Genomic DNA, 21,597 nt, shown 5'->3' with positions numbered 1-21,597 from the left:
TTTCTTTCCTTTTTCATCCAACCCATGGGTGTTTTTCAGCCTCTTGTCATCACAATATTGTATCTATAAAATATTTTTTTTTGGTAGTTTTAAAGAGGCTTTTCATGCCTCTACATCTATTCTGTCACTTCACGGCTGCTGTTGTGAAGGGTTCAAGGGTCACGGAAAAGTAGAGAGAGCTGGATGAGTGAGAGGGTTGAAGTTCACGCAGAGAGTGGAGGATTGTATATTCCCTAAGAAAACAGGAGCAGCCATTTGAGTGGGGGTCATGGACATTTCTATGCAAGCTGACAGAATAGGTGGAAGCGTTGGAGGAGAAAGGCCTCTTAAAACCAAATGAACTAAAAGCTCTTGGTTTGAATGCTCTTCAGCCCATACTCTGAAAAATGTACTCTAGCTCGAATAAAGCACTCGGGTCAGAAGGGATGTTTTTTGAAGCTTTTAGGCTAACTCTGATTCCCACTTAAAACCAACTTTAGTTCCCATTTTTAAATAAGACAAGGCCTTTTCTCTGCATTGGTTTCATACTGTAGCATGTTGTGAAATAGACTTTTCTCTCTATGTTACAATGACTTGCTTTATGTCCACTTAAGAGGGGTGTATTTCAAGAACATGACTAGGTCCCCACAACATTGGTAAAACGGGCACACACCCCATACACACAGTTACATCGTTCTATCTTTGTGAGGACACTCACTGACATAATGAATTCCCTTGTCCTTTACCCTAACCTTAACTATCATAACTAAGTGCCTAACCCTAAAACCAAGTCTTACCCTCCAATTGCACCTTAAAGTTGTGAAGGCCCTTATGTTCTCATAAGTGTTTTTTAACCAAAATTGGTACTTACAACTCTAACACACACACACATATATATATATATATATATATACACACACACACACACACACACACACACACACACACACACACACACACACACACACACACACACACACACACACACACACAGAGAGAGAGAGAAATAAACCAGATGTAGTTGTAGTGCCTTAAAAAATCCACATGGTGGCAGCTTTGATGTGTGATACTGGGATCTTGCGTTCAGCATAAATTCCACATTTTCCGCAGTTTACACTGCAGCACCTCAAACCCAAGGCTAATTTTTTTTCCACCAGAAAAAAACATCCCCAGATTAAGTCAGCAACAGCTGCACAACTGTAAAGCCAAAGTGAACAACCTTGGCCTCCATGTAGGAAACACATAGGATAAATTGTAGGTACAGTAAGTCTCTTTGTCCACATTTCAAGATTTTAAAAACTCCAGCAATAACAGATTTTTTTTTACTTCAACCTATTGTCAAACCTGTGAAATAGAGAGTAAATAATTTAATTATAACAATCAGTCAGTAAACACTGATGTTATTGAACTGGTTGCAAAAATTTTCAAATGCAACTCTACCTAATTTGATGGAAAAGGAAATAAAAATACAACAATGCCACATCCATTTTAGTCATAGTGGTATTAGGCAGCCTGGATAACCTGCGGGCAGCCTGGTCCCGGTACAAAGACCTCCAGGGTGGAAAGAGTTAAGGCATTGAAGACAAACATTTGATTTAAATGGATCAATTAATTTACAGCTGACCTGTCAGTTGATTGTAATTAACTGGCACATATATAATTGTAAAACCACACGTATTTTTTTTCTGCAAACAAACAATGTTGCGTTTCTATTTTTAGTTGTAGACATTCAGATTAAGTGTTTATATAATAATCTTTGAACTAGTCTGTCCCATCTTAAAAAAAAACACACATTAATTTACATGTTGGCTCTTTTAAGAGTGTGTTCATAGGGTTCATACTCATAAATTAATCTCTAAACAGTTCCGGCAATCTTACAAAAAAAAAACGTTACGCATCTACAAACAGTAGGTGGCGATGTGGAGCTTTACTGCCACTAACAATAACCACAGAAGAAGAATCACGCTCGGGGTCAGCTGGCAGATTTCACGTATCTTTTAGTCGTAAGCGTCAAAATGCTTCTGCAGTCTGTCCGGCCGTGGTTGCTCCGTTGCAGGAGTCTTCCGCTGGCCTGCACAAGATCTTACTACGCGGATACAGTCGCTCGACTCGGCTCTCAACCTGACACACAGTCCTCTGAATACCAGGTAGGTCAGCCAGCTGCTAGCGTCTCCTAGCCGAGCCTGCAAACGTCAGCGTTGTCCGTCATCTTTGAGGTTTTAAAAGTATGAAAAATATTAGTTTGAAGTCGTAGTTGAATGATTTGAAATCCTAGTGGGACACAGTGTACAGATGTAGCACCCAAACTAAGTCACTGGATGGCACCACAGGCACATTTGCTTGATGATTTCATCTGACAGGAAAACGTGTTTAAAGTACAGCTCCACCAACATGTCTGTGAAGTAATTGCTTCCCTAAATTGAATCAGTATTTGTTGCAGCTATGTTGTTGTTGTTGTTGTTGTTGTTTTTCCATCGCCTCTGAACAAATACACTGTTTAGGGGGCTTAGTAAACTCCTATATCCCAAATCTACTAATCCCACCATATCAGTTTAGTCAGCTCCACAATATGACTTGTCCTATTTTGTATCATTCAGGGTTGTTTTTTTTTGCAGCAGGTTACTGTTAGACTTCAGTGATGTTTTGATTAAATTGTTAATTAATTATGTGTTCACGATCAGTTTGCAAACTAATTTGAAAATATGTTAAGTGTTATGGGAACTCTCCAGTCTGCAATGCACAATGACCGGTTCACTGTTTCGTCAACCAAAGCCTATAACCGACTTGTTTGTGTGGAGTTACTACTGTGAGTTCCTCAACGTGTCACAAACTGATCAGTAGAAAACATACAACACGACAAACAAATCAATGGAAATGCACATCTGTGGTTTTACAGGAGAATTATGACCGTATGAGAGTTCTGGTTGATGAGCTGAAAAGCCGGACGGAGAAGATTAAGTTGGGTAGGTGACAGATCCCGCTCTACACTGAAGATACATCCATGTCCTTGTGTTTTAATTGGAGCAGTTTCTTCAAGTGTAAATTAGTGTCAGACTTCAAGCAGTCTGGGTGATGACATTGTTGACAAAACACCTTCACATACATATGTAGATCTGGTCTATTAAAACTTACTCATGATCCACTTGTAGATGGTTCAAGTTTTAAGGATCTGCTTTCAAATGCGAATGCACAAACTCTTCTCAATATATGTTCTTGACTGAGGAGTGTGTGTCCATATAAAATGTATGAGTTTGAGTATGCATCTATTCTTGGTCACATGTTAAAAAGTTGAAAATACTAAACTATTTAAATTGTTGCTGAAGTGATTGGTAACATTTTAATTATTTGTGTTCATCCAGGTGGGGGAGAAAAAGCAAGAAGACTTCATACTTCTCGTGGGAAACTCTTGCCTCGAGAGCGTATAGACAGACTGCTGGATCCCGGGTATTATCACCTACTTCCGTCTTTGATTCTCACAGATTCAAAATCCACTTGTAGCTACTTGTTGCTTAAAAGTTGTAGTGCTATTGTTTGGCATCCTTACACAAACCAGGGCACAGGTAGCTCTAATGTGTGATGCAGTACACACTTCCCTCTACACTGAGAACAGGGATAAGAGATAGTCATCTAAAAAGATCCCCGTACTTTCCCCGCTCTACACTTTGAAATGAACTCTTATTACATTGTTTTTCGTTTGATTTTCTTGCAGGACTCCTTTTTTGGAATTTTCCCAATTTGCAGCGTATGAGTTGTATGGAAAAGAGGAGGTCCCAGCAGGCGGTATAATTACAGGGATTGGACGCGTTTCGGGGTAAGTCCTATGAACATTTCTGACATTTACCAGGTTGTTGATCTTATTAGATGTCTTTAAAAATAGTGAAAGTTGTTTAATTAGAAATTTAAAATGAATAACATAAATTTGGTTAAATTTGACCAAAATCTTTCCCAGAGTACAAATCTGTATCTATAACCACAGGTTCACATCCAAAATCCAGGATAATTACATCGTATGACTTCCATTGGAATTTCACTTACTCCAGTTTAATGTTTTTTTTGTTTTTTTTATAATCATAATTTTTTTTATAGGGTGGAATGTGTTATTGTTGCAAATGATGCTACTGTCAAAGGAGGGACATACTACCCAATTACAGTGAAGAAGCACCTCCGTGCACAAGAAATAGCCCAGCAGAACCACTTGCCGTGCATCTACTTGGGTGAGTATGTCTGTTTGGTACAACAGGACACATTTACCTACAAAAGGCTTCAGAAAATAAAACTAATTTTCACTGTCAGCGCCAGAATTTAACTTATAAATATGAATCTACTGTTGGTTAAAGGGAAATGTTGCATCTCAGTACTTTTATAAAATGAGCATACTGCACATAAAGTTGTACTCATTTATTAATTCTAGTAACTTTGTCAGCCAAGACTCCTCTCCAAGAGCCCCTCGGGAAGAATCCTGCTAGATTCTTTTTTTGTCCGTATGTAGATTTGGGAGATCCCAGGAGGCCCTGGTTGCAGGCTGCAGCTTATATAAGGGGAAAGTCTGAGTCTGTAATATGGCCTATTTCATAATAATTAGTGAGTTCTTTAAATATGCTGATGTTGTGATCTGCAGTTGATTCTGGAGGAGCCAATCTACCCAGACAGGCCGACGTCTTTCCAGACAGAGATCACTTTGGACGCATTTTCTTTAACCAGGCCCGGCTGTCCTCAGAGGGAATTGCACAGGTGAGGCCTGTGTTTGGTATATAACATTTCATTTCACATGCTGATCATTCAACGCAGCAGCAGCAGCAGCAGCAGCCTGAAGTGACCCTAACATGTTGGTTTTTACCACAGCCGCTCGTTGTTATCTGGGAGGGTGCATTTGTGCTCATTTTAAATGTTTCGCCTTGATTCATGGACCAGTTCTTTAAAGCCAAATGCATCGTCTGAAAAATGATGTCAATAAACTGCACTGTTGTAGGCATCATTCATCTTTTCAATGTAGGTAGGCAACTAAAATCCATCTTGCTGAAGGAGAGCAGAATTTTTATTTAAAAACAAAACAAAAACATGGCTGTGTGTGGGAAAGCTGATGAATGCCATCAGTGCACTGCAGATTCTGCACAAATCCATCTTTTTGTAGATTGATGATAAACAGCCGAATATATTCTTCTCCAAACTGAATGTCCATTCATTCTCACTAACTTTTTCTTCCCGGGTAATTAAAATTGTATAATAAATCAGACTTTTTATTTTGTGGTAATTTTATTCTTAATTTTAAATTCTTTTGTTCTCCCCGTCATATTTACCACTAGTAACCACTAGATTACTGCATTCAATTATACATTTCAAGCTGTCAGTACTCGTAACATTGTCATTAATTGCACTGACAATTTAAATCTTCATTGAACAGAAGTGAATACAAATCAAAGTTCCCACTGGTTCAGTCTGTGATGCTGCATTGTGTTCTCTCTTTTAAAGTGAGTGGGTTTCATAATTTTTTTGTGCTGGCACTGAACTGTCAGCTGAAACAAAATGATTGTGTTGCTAGTGTTTGACGTCGCTCTCCAGTCACAGCTGTGTTTTGGTCCTTGCTCAGTCTCTTTCATGTTTGACCTTCGCTGTGTTGAAGGTCGTCTGAGATTGACAGTAGAATGCTGTTTTTGAGTTCCTTTGTCACAAGAGGAAAATTGTGTCGGAGGCTGCGTTGTGTGTTGGTCACTGGAATCTTTCTTGTATTTTTGACCTTCACTGAGCAGAATGACATGACTTTAGTTTGGCAATGGAAGAATGTTTTGTAAATGTTCTGCTGAAAGTGGAAAGTTTCTCAAAGCTCACCTGAAATTGTAAATCAACTAGTTTGGAAGCCATTCCTGGTTCAAAAGACAGCTTGAAGCCTGCGGTGTGTTTACATTCTCTCAAAAATCCTCTTCCAGTGAGACTTCTTGTGTCCAATACTTAAAAGTTCTAAAATGAAAAATAGATCCAGTGGTGGAGTCATACATTACATTTCAATTTCTAAGCTGGTAATTGACCTTCAACAGGGACAAACCCCACCAGACACAAATTCTTATTCAAAGCAGAGTATTTTATATATATATTTTAATATGCCTGAAGGGCATCTTTGATATTGTTTATGTCTGTGACTGGACCGTCCTCTTCTTCTTCCCTCTTTAAGATTGCTGTTGTGATGGGCTCGTGCACCGCTGGAGGAGCGTATGTACCAGCCATGGCAGATGAGAGCATCATCGTTCGGAAGCAGGGGACCATATTTCTTGGAGGACCTCCACTGGTTTGATCATTTTTCATGATGTTAAACTACATGACGGTCGGATGAATATGAATACTGTATAATTTAGTAGAGTCAGGCCGGTTTAATCGGTGGTTAGTGTACCTGGTTATATCTTTGAACTTAAGAAGTGAGTAATATCTCTGCTGGACACAAGTAAATGCATGAATTTCAGGGATGAGGTTTCTGTTCATGTAACTCCTCGTGGTTGAGAATCTCTGCGTCGGTCTTCGTAGGTCAAAGCTGCAACTGGGGAAGAAGTTTCAGCAGAGGACCTCGGTGGTGCCGATCTACACTGCAAGTATGAACACAGCGCTTTTCAGGACATTTACGATTGTTGAGATTCTTAACACTGAAATCCCGCAGAGGTAGATCAATATGCTCTGCGAAATATATGAATTAGAAGCTCCTCAATATTGTTCAGAGCTGACTACACGAGGGATTAATGTCTTCTGAACTGTGGTGGCGTTTGTAAGCTGGTTTAATGCAAAGAGTAGGTTGTTCTCTTGTGTGTGTGATGTCAGGCACACAAGCTAGCATTTCATTATTTTCACAACTTTCAGCAAAATGAGCAAACCATTCTTTCTAGAGCTATGCATTTATTTTACATTCATATAACACATGCACTTATGTCCATGATAATTTGCTAAGTAATGATTTATGTGTTGTAATATCTTCACAGCGACTCATTTGATGCTTATTTTTACAGAAAATCTGGCGTGACGGATCACTACGCTTTGAATGATAACCACGCGCTCCATTTAGCAAGAAAGACGGTGCGAAGCCTCAACTACAGGAAAAATATTGAGGTCAGTCCAGTGATTGGAATCACTAAATGTTGCAATCAAGTGATTGTGTCTGTACTTTCTGCTAACACTGAGCCTGTGTTGTGTTTTTCAGGTCACAACAGAGCCCACAGAAGCCCCTCTCTACCCTGCAGATGAACTGTACGGCATCGTGGGAGACAACTTGAAACGCAACTTTGATGTCAGAGAGGTACTTCTCCAGTTTCCTGCACACAGTGTTCAGGGACAGAGATGAAGGGTTTGAGGCTGTGCTTAAAAAACACGTCATCATATTAACCCTCTGAACCCCACAACCCGCTGGCGGGTTTTTAAAAGTATGTTTACTTAAAAAAAAAATAATAATAATAATAATAATAAAAAAAAAATCTTCAAATTGACACCATTTATCACAGAAACTGTAAAAATAATTGTTGGGTTTTGGATTTCCAGCTGTACACAAACAAATCATGTGCACTGAACGCTTCCATTCGAAAAAATAACCAAATCCAAGCTTAAAATAGTGATATTTAATCAAAAATCCCTTTACTTTTCTACATTTTCAAAAATTAACCGTTAGTATGATCCAGACAAAACAAAATCCAGCAACTTTTCAACTGAACTGCAGGCTGGAGCTCAGAAGAGAAGACAGAGAGCACAGGCGGGTTTGTAAAGGCGGTAAACATGTAAATAGTTCAATGTGTATAGCTTGTGGAGAACCTCCTTTTTTTTTTAAATTGTTGCGTGTATAGATTTGATCTTTTTTTTACATTTTTGTAAAATATCAAAGAAATGTAACTTCAATTTGTCCTTCTTTTATGATGTAGTATAATATAATAGCATTATACTGCACACAAGACATTTCTGAGTTCTCCTTACTTTTAGCCACAATTGTGCTGTTTCTAGAGGAGCAGTTGACAAATGAGCTCACAATGAGCAAAACAGTAACAACAACAAAAACAACGCCCAGAAACAGTTTGGTGTTCAGAGGGTTAAGTAATATGTATACAAGGTATTTGAACATATTTGACTAACTGAATGGTTAGTTTTATAATTCCTTAGCTCCATTCAGAATACTAATTAGATATTCCTTCGCCTTGTTAATAAGCTTCGTTTAATTAGCAGAACAACACCTTTGATTAACTAGATTTGTTTTCGCATTACAACCAGAAAGAATGATTTATAGAATATAAACTCGTTGTTTTACAGTGAAGATTTATGACGAAACAGAAAAAAACGTGGCTCGTACAGGTTCACACTGCACTTTAAACAGTGTTGAGCTGTCAGGTCCTTCTATCAGGAGCTGAGTCAATAATGGGTGGCTGGCATCAATCACCCTGTTTTTTCTGTCTAGCAGGACTTGCCAGATGTTCTCTATTGGTCTAAAGCCTGGCTCTTTGATTCTTGATGTCAACCCAGGAGCTAGAATTACTGCTAACTCAAGAGATGCCAGATGAAGTGTTTGTTGTGTAGAACAGTATCGGCAGTCCATTTAGGTCTCAAAGATCAACAGACTGAACCCCGTTTACAGGAGTACTTAAACTATAATAGACTTTCAACCAAGGGTGCATTTAAATCACTTAAATAAAATCACTTCAGTAACACTTGTTGTAAAGTTTCCACACAAGTTTCCTCTGTTTCCTGTCTGGAGCCCCGTTGTTTGACATCTCAGGTGTGTATAACGTTCACGTGTTCATTGGATTGCAGGTCATCGCCAGAATTGTAGATGGCAGTAAGTTTGATGAATTCAAGTCGTTCTATGGAGACACGCTCGTCACAGGTAAGTCAAACAACATTCTTAGAGAGTTATTCCTCGAGAGATTTTTCTTCTCTCGATTCTACCAACCTCTCCATCTGATGTCCAACTTCTATGTGTTCAGGATTTTCAAGAATATTTGGCTACCCTGTTGGACTCATCGGCAACAACGGAGTCTTGTTTTCAGAGTCCGCCAAAAAGGTAAATATCCTTTGTACAAATAAGACAAATAAAGTGGTAGAAGTGAGTGTTCTCTAAAGAATAAACACGTTACACAGGCTACATCTGTTTAGTGTGACGAGCTTAGCCCCACGATCATGCTGAAGTTTCAGGGGAGTTAACATTGGGCTTCTCAAAATGTCAAGGACTTTAAACACAATACCGAAGCAGCTCAGATAGTATTCTCCTCAGAGAATTGCTTCTCACAACACTGAATACCAATATTCCTCCCTTGAAGGAGCTTCAGTCTTTGTAGATGGTTTGTACTGACCCTTCACAGTCAAGGTGGAGAGTCTTTTTCAAACAATACGCCCTCCAATTGCACTTGTCTGCGTCATCTCCCGAACACTCCGATGAATGGAATTGTATTAACATTGCATGTAGAAACCATGGACAAGGGACAAAGATGATTTTCATTTAATATGATTCACTTAATTTGCTGTGACCAGAGATGAACTTTACACAAGCTAAGGCGAGATGAGGAGCTGAATTTGTGATCATAGACTAATACGTTTTTTTCAAACACGTTTGGAATTAGATTATAAGCTTGACCTGAATAAAAGATTCAGTTTTTTTTTCCCTGTAAGGTCTTAACATGGCTGTCTCATCAGTGTAATTACTGACAGAAGGGACTGACACAGTGCTTCAGACAGACACAGACGTGCTCAGGGAGCGTACTCGAGGAAAAAATCAATACAGCAGCAGTGTTTCGAGCTGTGTCTCTGAGACACGCTGCCATCACTTAAGAAAAGCCCAGGCTTCTATTATGTTGACTGTTAAACTGTTAAAATCTTCTCCCCAGGTGTTTGTGTTGGTGAAAAGCTGAGGTAGCGGAGAAAATATTTGATTTCTGTTGCTATGCGCGCATTCAGGAGCAAATTGAAGGATCATTATTCAGCAAGTGACAGTTTCTAAGAAGTGACCGTCTTTCACATTGTCTCCAACTTCTGTTTACACTTTGCAATGCAAGGCAAGCTGCTTTACTTAAAGACAGCCAGCAGAGGTAACTGCCAAAAAGAAAGATAAAACACCTGAGTAATTCAACCATACAATGTTTATGGAAATTAGTTGTCTCCACTCATCCCACAGTCTTTTGTTCTTATTTTCCTGTTCAATAGCCTCTGGCAGCTCTGTGTTGTGCAGGGATTTGTTTTTTTCCCTGGTGCCACTGAAGGCCAGTCATCTCCTTCATATTCAAACTAAAATCTAACATACACAAAGCCGGCATGAAGGCAGATGACCTCCCCCCCAAGTTGATGGATCTCTGTCCTGACTGGTGTTGCCTCAGATGGACATGACGGTTGAGGCGCCAGCGCGGTTGTCAGGCAGTTTTGATCGAGTTTTCTTTTTCTATCGCCAGCTATCAAGCAAACTGATCACGAGGGAGAATCAAAAGCATCACTTCAGGCAATGTTTACTCCAAAATCTCCAGATCTGATCCAGACAGAGCAGCTTCAGTGGGCTACAGCCCAGACAGACACTTTAAACATATTCTTTGTTGTTTCTTTTGGCAGTTCATTCAAAGTTTATCTTCTTGTTTATTTCTCAAGATGCTCAGAAAAATAAGTCATTACCGTCCTATCATTTTATTGTGAGGTAGTGGTAGTACATGTCTGTGTTTTTACCTCTGGGCAGTTGTTTTTGTAGTGTTTGACGAATATATTACACTCACTGAATAACTGATTTTCTCATCAGGGGACGCATTTCATCGAATTATGCTGCCAACGAAACATTCCACTTATTTTTCTCCAAAACATAACAGGTTGGTGGGAATTCCTTTGACACTTGTGGATTATTTACATCTGAGATTTTCTTCTGTTTGTTGTTTTTCTGTTGCGTGAAAAACAAGAATTAGTATTAACTGGTTTAATTGCTTATTGCAAGGTGATATGTTATAATTGGAAAAGTGATAATATCAGAATTCAAATCATAATCGGATCATATGAAATGATGTACAAATCCATACCCGTTTAACTTCTTTTTTTATTCTTTAACACACGCTAACTTTATCCCCTGAGATAACAACACAGCCTCGCAAAGGCAGACCAGTTTTTATTTGCTTTGTTTCATCTCCATCTTCGTCTCAGGCTTCATGGTGGGCAGAGAGTATGAAGCCGGGGGAATCGCCAAGGACGGAGCCAAGATGGTGACTGCAGTTGCCTGTGCCAATGTACCCAAGATTACCGTTATCATCGGCGGCTCCTACGGTGCAGGAAACTACGGCATGTGCGGCAGAGCCTACAGGTGTGTATGAACTTCTTCACTGTATGGATGAGTGGTTTGATGGGATGGAAGGACAGCGGCAGTGACGGCACAAGTGAATGAACTGGCCGTGAACTAGTCGACAAATATGAAGATGGGTAGCTGTGCCCGGACATAATTAAAGTGCACATGTACTGTGTGCTGTTCCGTTTCTGAATTAATATGCCTGCAGGTGGAGGTGACCTTTAACAACTACGGTAAAAGAAACGGTTGAAAACACAATTTATAAAAAAACATTTTAATCTGAGTTTCCTGACATTCACTTCCACTCCAGGAGGCCTCATTATTCCTTACTTTAAGACACTGAGGATTTTTGATCGTGACATGGCCATGGGCTCCTCACTCAAGAGCCCTCCATGTACCGGAGCACTGCAGTCCTGTAACATTGTCAGACTCACGATGGACAGTTTACAAAACGGCTCAAAATGAACACTGGAGGCAGTTTATCAGGTTTCACGCAGCTCGCTCAGGACCCACTGAAAGCTCTATACCACTTTTTTTTTTTTAAATCTATTTTTTTTTTTTTATCACAGTAGTGCTCCTCATGACCTGTAAACAGACTTTGATGTTTAAAATCAGAGGAGTTTCCTTTAATATTTTCATCAGTGTTGTGTGCGCTCTTATCTTTCCCTGCTCTGATGTTAGCAGAACTAGAGCCAAGCTTTCTCTTGTTAAATCTAAATAAGCACAGATGATGAAGCACTGTGGAAAAATATTCACCTTTGATCAGACTTTTTGAATTATGCATCTAAGTAGTACTTTTCACAGGTTCAGGCCCCATGAAGGATGTTTTCCATTTTTAGATTTCTTACATTGTTTCATTAGTTGTTTGTGATTTAGACCCTGTTCACACCGGACGTCAACATTCGTCTCCAAGTCTCTCAAATGACCCCTTGTGATCGCATCTTACTTCCCCCCTCTATATGCAAATTACTTGAAGTGCTCCTAATAAAATGTAACAAGTCTTTTATTTCTATTCCACTTTGTTGTGAAGTCCAACAGGATTTTAAGTAAATTCAATTCAATTCAATTCAATTCAATTCAATTTTATTTATATAGCGCCAAATCACAACATAGGTTATTTCATGGCACTTAACACATTAAAGTCCTTACAGCAAGACTTTACAATATTATACAGAGAAACCCAACAATTCAACAATTCCCACATAAGCTAGGAGGGAAAAACTCCTCTTTAAGGGAGAAAAACCTCCAACAGAGGGAAGAAAAACTCCCTCTTAACAGGAAGAAACCTCCGACAGAACCAGACTCAGAGGTGGGCGGCCATCTGCCTCGACCGGTTGGGGTGAGAGGAGAGCAGAGAGAGAAAAGGACAGCATAGAGATAGAAGAGAAGAACTGTTGGTGGAGACGACAACCGCAGGGCCGAGACATGCAGCTCCATCTCATAAATCAACGTTATGATGATGACCTAAATCTGTTGTAAAGCCTTCAGACCTCTGACCTGATGTATTGCATTTAAGAAATGAGGCACTCTCAGACCAAATAGTGTCTCTTGTGGGTAAAGAGTTTGACCTGGAGGCAGCCAATTCATTTTGTTTCAGATAGAGCCAAATAATCTGATGATGAATAAGTCAGGAGTGCCAGGATCCAATTGTTTACCTTCCTTCATTTTAGGCTCCACATACATAGCAGCTCGATAAGTGGGAAAGTGTCTGATTGCTGGAGTTTGTCATTCTCTTCCAAGAACCCCGTCAGGCTTACAGATGAAATACTAAAAGAAAAAACAAACTAAACACAGAGGAGGCTTGTTTTCGTGTAACAAGCGTCAGGTTGACAGTGTGTTTTTATTCGGTAAATATCTGCTTTATAGCCACCAGTTCAGTTTACAAGTAAATCTCTCCTGCATGCTGTGTAGTTCAGCTGCACAATCACACTGGATGTTTTCTAAACAGGTTATTATTTCTGGATATAACTAGGTGGTCCTTCAATGGGGTCCAGCTTCTGAAAGAAAGAGGCCATATTGTGTTCCAGATCACCTCCGAATGTGGTCTGAGCTGATCGGATATCAATGCTGATCGGATATCAATGCTCAGTATTTTGAGCTGTCCATTTGTGATTGGATCAACTAAGATGCATTTTAATGCCTGATGTGAACATGCTCCTTGGTGACTATCCTGGCCCAGCAAACACAAGCAAATTAACACGGTCTCTCTCATCTCTCAGCCCCCGGTTCCTCTACATGTGGCCAAATTCCCGAATCTCTGTAATGGGCGGCGAGCAGGCAGCCACTGTCCTGGCCACCATCACTAAAGATCAGAGGGCACGCGAGGGAAAGGAGGTAACGATTCACATTAATCATCCCATCTGCGCTTTACTGCAAAGGCTCAAATTAGCTGTGGTGGTTTTGCTGCCAAAAGCATAAACATTATAAAAGACACTTTTCTCTCAGTAATGGTTTTGACACAGCAGGATGAAATGATATTAGTGCTACTGTAATGACCTCTCCTGAATAGTGCAGCCATCAAAATGGCTGTCATTAAACTGTCAGGTGTGCTGTTATGGGTATTTTAACAGTGCATTAATAGCGTCAGAATGACCTGCTGACGGCTATCGCACTGATGTTTAAGATGGTTCAACATAAAAAGGCAGCAGAAGCTAATTGAGTCATTGTTTTTGAATGCATTTCAAATGTTCTTGTTTTATTATCTTTATTAATTTTGTCTTTACAGTTGAACTCTGATGAACAGTTGAAGTCATTGCATATGTAGTCAGTACGATGCCGAACAAAGTTCATGTCGTAAACAAATCCCATCAATCATTGCTTCTACCAGTGCATCATCTCGAGTCAAAGTCACACTAAAAAGGCAGGGTGAAAGATTTTTTTTTTATGACATATTTCTCATCTATCAAAAGAAAACCGAGCAACTGACACGATGACACATGATTTGAACCTGAAAATGTTTTTCTTTTCGGTGTGTTTTCAACCAACAGTACATTATTTGCTCCTGATGCAGTCTGATACAACAGCACTGCAATGAATCCAAAGTTTATGAAGTTTATACTGTCTAGTTTTTCTTGAATCTGTTTAAGTAGTGGCATCTAAACACTTAGCGACACACACAGTTTTACCGGGGAAGGTCGTACTAATCGTTTTTTTTTTAATGTTTTAATGACTATTCCAATATTCAAAAATCATTTCCCCTCTCTAGTGAGTCGAGGTGGTAAAGAGCAACAATTGTGTTGTTGTGAGCAAGGAAACCACGCATTTTCAACAAACTGCGAGCTGGCGCGTTGGGTCAGAGAACCAAAGTGTCATGGCAGCACAGTTCAGGCGGTTTGCACCAAAGGTTTTCCCTCAGAACGTCACAGTAGGACTCAGTGGTGACCGTCTCACCCCGAGGGACAAATTCACCTCGTGCATAGTTTGTGTAGCTGTTTGATATGTAATGTTTTACATCGAGAAGTGTCTCTGTGTCTCTGATATTTACAGTAGTTCACCCCATTTATATCAATGAATATAAACTGTAAAAGCACTGACAAGCTTCACAGCGTCTACTCAGCGTTTTCATTATTGTTTATCATTTTCGAAAGGATTGGCTTCAAGCAGAGGAAACTGGCCTTCACGGCAAATGAAATGGCTGCGTACACTCAGCTTTGCATTTCACAACACCTTCAATAATTCAGACAATCTTTAAAATGCCTTTGGCTCACGTCCTTATTGCCTAATCCTGTTTTTACAATTTATTCACAGTTCACAGCAGAGCAAGAGGCTGCCATGAAGGAACCAATCGTGCAGCGGTTTGAGGAGGAGGGCAGCCCATACTATTCTAGTTCCAGGTGAGATATGACACATCACACCTGTCAGGCAGGTGTGTAATAAAATGAAGGGCTGGAACAGCATTGACTCTATTTAACACTATTGCAGACAGGAAATGTGCTCTATGGAATGACGATATATAATTATCGCCATTAGGCCACCAGCATGCGTTTCTAATTTAGATTTAAATCCTCTCAATGAAGGATGCTGCTCATCCAAGAACTGAGAAAGAGAGGCTTCATTCATAACGAGGGATTCTGGGATGCGTTTCAAGTATATTTTTTCTCCGTTTGATGTCCTGTTGTTTGGCTAATATGAGCCATCTTTGCTGTTCATTTAGTCCTGTGGGCTATTTTCATGGTGTATATGAGCAGAGCACAAATAACATAATCATATGGTAGAAATTTGTTTTTCTCTGAGACAGTTTAAATGATAACATCAGCAAGATTTCATATATATTTATTTAACAGAGAAATGGCCTCATTGAGATTGAAAACCTCTTTCACGGGAGTGTCCTGGCCGACATGGAGCTTTAACGACAGACATTTCAAAACAAATCACAGGTTTTTATAGTGAAACTGATCAAATCTGAAGAGAATAATCATGATAAAGCAAAGAACCAAATAACGGTTGACTTTATCAACCGGTAATCGAGGTCCCATTAAAGAGGCTAATGTTGTAAGCATTAGTCAAGCACTGTTGAATTCATCCTCCTCACTCTAAACAAACAGGCGGCTGCATGTGACCGAAAACTAATTTGCATGATTTACTAATTGCACGTGTAATTACAGCGATGATTTTATAGCGAACTCTCCAACCTTCCAGTCTCACCTCTTCTCACAACGGGGATGCCACGTGAGCGAAATACGGTCAACCAATTGCCGTGTTATAATCAGTCCAACTCTGGTACCATAAACTCTGAATTGATAATAATCAATTATGATTAAGATAACATTACTCGCTTCTAATCCTCATGTGTGGTGTCAATCTGTAGTTTATGTTGTAGCTTTCTTAGCTCCGTTTTTAGCAAGAAAACAGCCACAGAAAAAAACGTATATTGGGACCATTTGGAATATTTTTAGGTTCGGTGTGTGCTGTCATTCGATGCACTAAAGATCTGTTTTGAATCATCTTGCCAGAGTCAGTACACCTGGTTTCTTTGCTACATAAAATCACCTCAGTTTGGCAGATAGCTTGATGATGTGTTAATGACACCAGTCACTTGAAGCTATTCTAACTGCTCTGAATTACTGTTGATGGATAGACTGAAAACCCAATTCATTGAATCGGTTTATGTCACTGACCCATTCGAATCAGGTGGAAACAGCAAATGAGTCTTTTTCATGTTTATATTGTTTTTCTTTGGTCTATCTCAGTGCGGCACAAATACATAAGCTAAGCTATAACCAAAGCAACTAAAGTCTTTGACGGAGGACCATCTGTTCTATGTTTATTTGACAGCTTTAGTTACTTTTCAGATGCAGATTTGATACAATGGATAATGTAACAAGTTTTAAACTATACTATAAGATTAAACCAGTGATTTCCAACATGTTTGTATTCTGATGTCTTACGAAAAGCAGTGTGTAGCCAGGTCACATTTCACGTGTCTATTCTCCAAGGTTTCATTTCAGTAAATGTTCAAATGATTCAATATGTCACCAACAATCAAATATTAGAGAAAAAGTCAAAAACTTGAAAACCAATTTGTGCATCAGAATTTTAGTTTTTTCTTCTTTCTCATTTATCTGTTGTCCCTGGATATAAAACTGAATATAAAGTAGCTCAAACTAGCTCCACCTGCAGCTACAACACTAACACGCTGCTGACACATTGATGATTCACTAATAATAATCTGATGATATCATATACAGTATATTACTATATCTGTCAGAGGGCCCAAACCGGGACTTTTACTTAAACACTTAAACTACATTTTGCTGCTGTTACTTCTGTACTTCTGCAAAAGTAGGATTTTTCTTGACTTTGACTTGTGATACGAGTATTTTTACATTTCTTTATTGGTACTTTTATATAAGTAAAGGATCTGAATCCTTCTTCCACCATGGCTGCTAATGAACATATGTATCAATAAATGATGAAAAAGTACCGTTTCATACACAGTTGGAACATTCATGCACTTCTGACTGTACACTTGTATTCAGGCCACATTGTGCTGAGTGTAATGCTGCGGTTCTTGGCAGGTTTAAGTCTGACAGACTTGGACCATAAAATCAAGCGATCCCATAAGCCATTGCAACATTTTATATGTGCACTGCACAGAGTTTGCAAATGAAGAACTGTACAAGCTAGTGATAATACCCTACTTTATACACGAGTCATCAATTTAGTGATGTGATCCCAGATGGGCTATCAGTTCGTGATGTATAGTGGCTTAGGGACCGGGCTTCTATTGGCATTAAGAGAATATTAGGCTTCTGGTGGGCATGTGAGGATAGTTTATTCCATTACCGCTATTGTTTTTATACAATAAAAGATCTGAGCACGGGTGGGATGCAGCAAAGTACAGGTATTCCAGTACTGTACTTCAGTTCAAATGTGAGGTTTTTGTACTTTACTTGAGTATTTCTATTTCATGCAACTTTGAACTTCTACTCCACTAAATCTCAGAGATAAATATTAAACGTTTCTTAAACTACTACCTGTCTTCACCCACCAAACACCTCACTAACTACCCCAAAGTAACACACCACTGAGTATAAAGCCTTAGAAACAAGGTGATGGTGTGCAGTATCTCACTGGCGTTATCACGTAGGCACCTCCCTCCACCAGTGTGTTTGGCCCACGACACCTCAGGAAGGCTCAACAACAGTTATGATTACAGTTTTATATACCCTTTCTGTCACTGACAACAACGTATCTCCAGAATTAGCTCATTTTAAATTATAATTTTTCTGATAAACAGAAGGATCATATGTTACTTTATAGGTTGAGGAAATTCAACTTTTTAGGTTAAATAAACTACTTTAAAACTCACCTGGATTCACTAGAAAACGGTTGTTTTTCCTCAGCTTGTTCACTTTTTAGAATACGTGGCTGTTACAGAACAAAAACAATACAAACATGATCATCTTCTGGAATATGGTGCACTGATGTAGATTGAACTAACCAACAGCACAGTAAAGTATTTATAATAAGCACGCCCTTAAATAACTACAGCAAGTAAAACACTGACAGGAAGTATTTACTGTATAGTGTGTACTTTTACTTCTGATACTTTAAGAACATTTTACAGATACTACTCACATACTTTTAATTAAGTGAGGTTTTGAAATCAGGTCTTTAACTTGCAGTAGTATTTCCTTGAATACTTGAAGTATTTTCACAGTGTGGTATTAGTACTTTCACTCAAGTAAAAGATGTGAATACTTGTTCCACCACTGGATCTGAGGCAGGAGTAAGATGAAAACAGCAGCCGTCCCCCGAGAGATAAATCTCTACAAGTGTATGATAACTGGAAGAAGGGTGAGGGTGTTGTCCGGAGAGAGCAACACGAAATCTCGACACTCTATTAAAGTAATTGATTATAAACTTGCACACGCGCTACGAGAAGCATCAGATGTGTGAGGTGTAATGTGCCATCTAATAATGCCAAGCACTTTATTATTTCCACAGAATGTGGGATGACGGCGTTATTGATCCTGCCGACACACGCCTGATTTTGGGACTGAGCCTCAGTGCGGCACTCAATGCACCAACAAAGAAGACGCGCTTCGGAGTGTTCAGGATGTAACGCTTGTTTAGCATGTACAGGTATAGACCTCAGACTCCCCAGGGTTGAACTGTATTCATACTAGTCTTTGTAGTTTTGTGTGTGATGGGTCACCAGAATAAGAAAAACTCACAAAGACAAAAACGAGAAATCACAGGGGAGGAATCACACAACCTTGGATGCTGGGATGTGATTGGACGATGAACTCTCGTTGTGGGTCTTTTCTGCTGTTCAGTTGTGCCTTAACTCTCACTATTCCAGTGTAAATGTATGTATGTAACCGTTTCATTTTGTGGATTGGGTTTTTACCAAATACTGTACATTTCAAATTAAAACAAAAACACACCTAACCCCTCAAATTTCTGTATCTGAAAGCATTTATTCATAAGGGGGCACTGTTTAGCCATAAATATGAGACTTGGTTCAGTTTAGAGGGATGATAGAAGCTCACTCTACATTTTTCAAGCCAAATGCCTTTCAGATAACAGATATTGGTGTTCTGGTGATAGCAGACGAGCTGTTTGGAGGACAACAAAACGAATTATTATTATTTTTTTTAAGATCTCAAAGCTCATCTGTGTGTTCACATTCATCTCTTGTTCAGACACACTCTTGAGGTTATTATTGTCTGGCTTTCTGAGCCAACCTTCTGTTTGCACATTTCCAATTGTGAAAATATTGTGTCGTAGCAGCCACAAATAGGATGGGGTCTTACATCGCATGCTGCAGGCAGAGTGTGCTGAAGCTGAGTTCTTAACTTTACCGGCTGGCTGCCCTCTCTTTCCCATTTAGTCAATTTATCTCCTTAGCAGAACATGCTGCACACAGTCGGGATGCTCATATATTGGTATAGACCATCTGAATTCACTCTGGCAACAAGCTATGGCTTTTACTCCGTAGAACTTCACTGAGACTGGGGATTTGGTGCAGCGGTGGATTTGAATGTTTGCATGGAGCCAGCTGGTTAAAGTGCTTAACTGGAAGCCCTCCATGCTCCTCCGTGTATGACTCTGTGGCTGCTGCACCGAGGCAGTGGAGAGCCTCACCTTAGGGAGAGCAGAAATAACTCTGGCCATGATGTGCAAATCGGTAGTAGGAGGTGGTTGAGGACCCACCACCTCCTACTACCGATTTTTAAAAATGGTTTGCCGGTTTCTGCCTTCATCTTTCTCCACCAAATGTCACTGTGGGAGGAATTACCAAACAGCATGAAGTAATTTTGAAAGTTAACATTTTATGGAAGTAAACAAAACTTGCCAGAGATATTGATTCTAATGATTCAGAAAAAGTCTTGTCTCGTGCAAGTTTTCAACATATTTGATCAAGAAACAGACCAGGGAAATGAAATGTGTTCATCAGACTTTACTCTGTCTCTGCTGTCAAAAGTTATTTGACCTTTCTCGCTGACTTTGACTGCTTTTAATTGCAGCAATAATCACTCACTGGATGTCTTCCAGATCTCCTCTTACAGAAGGGTGAGTTTATCCGTTTGTCTGGCCATAATTTCTGGCAAGCTCGCCATCTCTGCCTTTGAGGATCACAGCTTTTCCTAGCATGCACTGGATTTTGGGACAAATTGCCAGACACACAGACAGGTACTCTCATTAACAGCTATGTGCAGACAGCGGAGCCAAACCAAATTGAATGTCTTTGGGCTATTGGAGGAAGGAAACCACTGAAAGAGATTCACAAAACACCCAAAAGGGGTGAATCTGGGAGCGCCAGTGGAAGAGCTGATCTTTAGATGACCAAAAGACTCTTGAGTGCTTTGTAACTCGTCTGTGTGTCTGCTCAATAGGAATAAAAGTCAGTTTATTTATGGAGCACATTTTTTTTTTTTTTTTTTTTTTTAAAACAAGCGTTCGCTTAAAGATCTTTTTTTGTCTGCAGCTGGAGAAAGACGCTACAGGCAGCTCCAGACAGTGAAGCTGCACACTCGCTGAGCTGTTTATTGCGGTACTTAAAAATGAGGCCAGCTGTACACAATGGGTTGCTATGCGTGGGTCGTGGTATCCATGGAATCTGGTAATCTTTACATCTATGAAGAAAACTTAACAATAAACTTTGACTGTAACTATCTCCACCAATCACACGGACAAAAAAACCCCATTATTTTCTCTGTTTACTGCTTTGTTCCAGTAATGACAACACAACACAGTTTACACTTAATTCACCACATTTTTATTTGACGTTTTGTCGTGATATTTGTAATTCAAGTCAACCTCCACCACTCCACTGTATACTTACCTAGTGTTTTTGTTATATTTTGTTTGGCCTCCACTTGTGTGGTGGTATTGAATAACTGGCTGAAATGGTGTCAGCTCTCCTCCAGTAAAAAAAAAAAAAAAAAAAAATTCTCTTGAATTGTATTGTTTTTCAGTTGATGCTCGCCTGCTGACTCTGACCTCTGACCCTGTTGTGGAGGAGGGGAAGTGGAAAGTAAACTTCTCTGCCTTTCAATCAATAAAATATCAAATTGTCCTGGTTGCTTATGAAACATATAAACCTTTGTGAGGCTGTGTACTTTCATAACAAACTATCCTGTTAGTTGCAGCACAAATGAAACCTTAAGCAGACTTGGTGGGTGAACTGGGAATTAATATAGCATAAACAAAAGTATGTTACCTTGTGTGCTGGGTTCGCTGAAGTCTTTGTGAGTCAGTGGAGGATACAGTTGACTTTTGAAAGGCAGGTCAGTCACAGTTTGTCACAAAGGGGAATTCAGCCTCTCTGCAGCTTTCACTCTCAGCCTCCAAGACATGTTCGGTTTTAACAATTCGGTTTAATGATTTATTATAAAATAATACCAAAC

At 39.5% G+C, this 21,597-nt stretch overlaps 1 protein-coding gene across 2 annotated transcripts; it reads left to right on the top strand.

Moving 5' to 3' along the window:
• The first annotated feature begins 1,935 nt into the window (after positions 1-1,935).
• mccc2 (methylcrotonyl-CoA carboxylase subunit 2) lies at positions 1,936-21,290 on the top strand. Of its 2 annotated transcripts, XR_011177740.1 has the most exons (18): positions 1,936-2,126; positions 2,876-2,942; positions 3,339-3,423; positions 3,689-3,790; positions 4,066-4,193; positions 4,598-4,710; positions 6,146-6,259; positions 6,493-6,557; positions 6,966-7,065; positions 7,157-7,252; positions 8,746-8,818; positions 8,919-8,995; positions 10,709-10,775; positions 11,101-11,257; positions 13,459-13,573; positions 14,987-15,072; positions 18,689-20,260; positions 20,676-21,290. XR_011177740.1 is itself a non-coding variant. In XM_069138356.1 (17 exons), exons 1-17 carry the CDS (start codon positions 1,995-1,997, stop codon positions 18,804-18,806), a joined length of 1,695 nt encoding a protein of 564 aa, XP_068994457.1. In that variant the 5' UTR covers positions 1,936-1,994; the 3' UTR covers positions 18,807-21,290. The 2 variants fall into 2 exon arrangements, 1 of the variants encoding a protein (XP_068994457.1); XM_069138356.1 differs by having other exon boundaries at positions 18,689-21,290.
• Positions 21,291-21,597: the final 307 nt, after the last annotated feature.

Source organism: Embiotoca jacksoni, unplaced genomic scaffold (genome assembly GCF_022577435.1).
Source record: "Embiotoca jacksoni isolate LCO1_2020_lvr unplaced genomic scaffold, fEmbJac1.0.p SCAF_8, whole genome shotgun sequence".
NCBI classification, from domain to species: Eukaryota; Metazoa; Chordata; class Actinopteri; family Embiotocidae; genus Embiotoca; species Embiotoca jacksoni.
The sequence above is the reverse complement of the archived record's forward strand: the minus strand, read 5'-3'. Positions and strand labels throughout refer to the sequence as shown.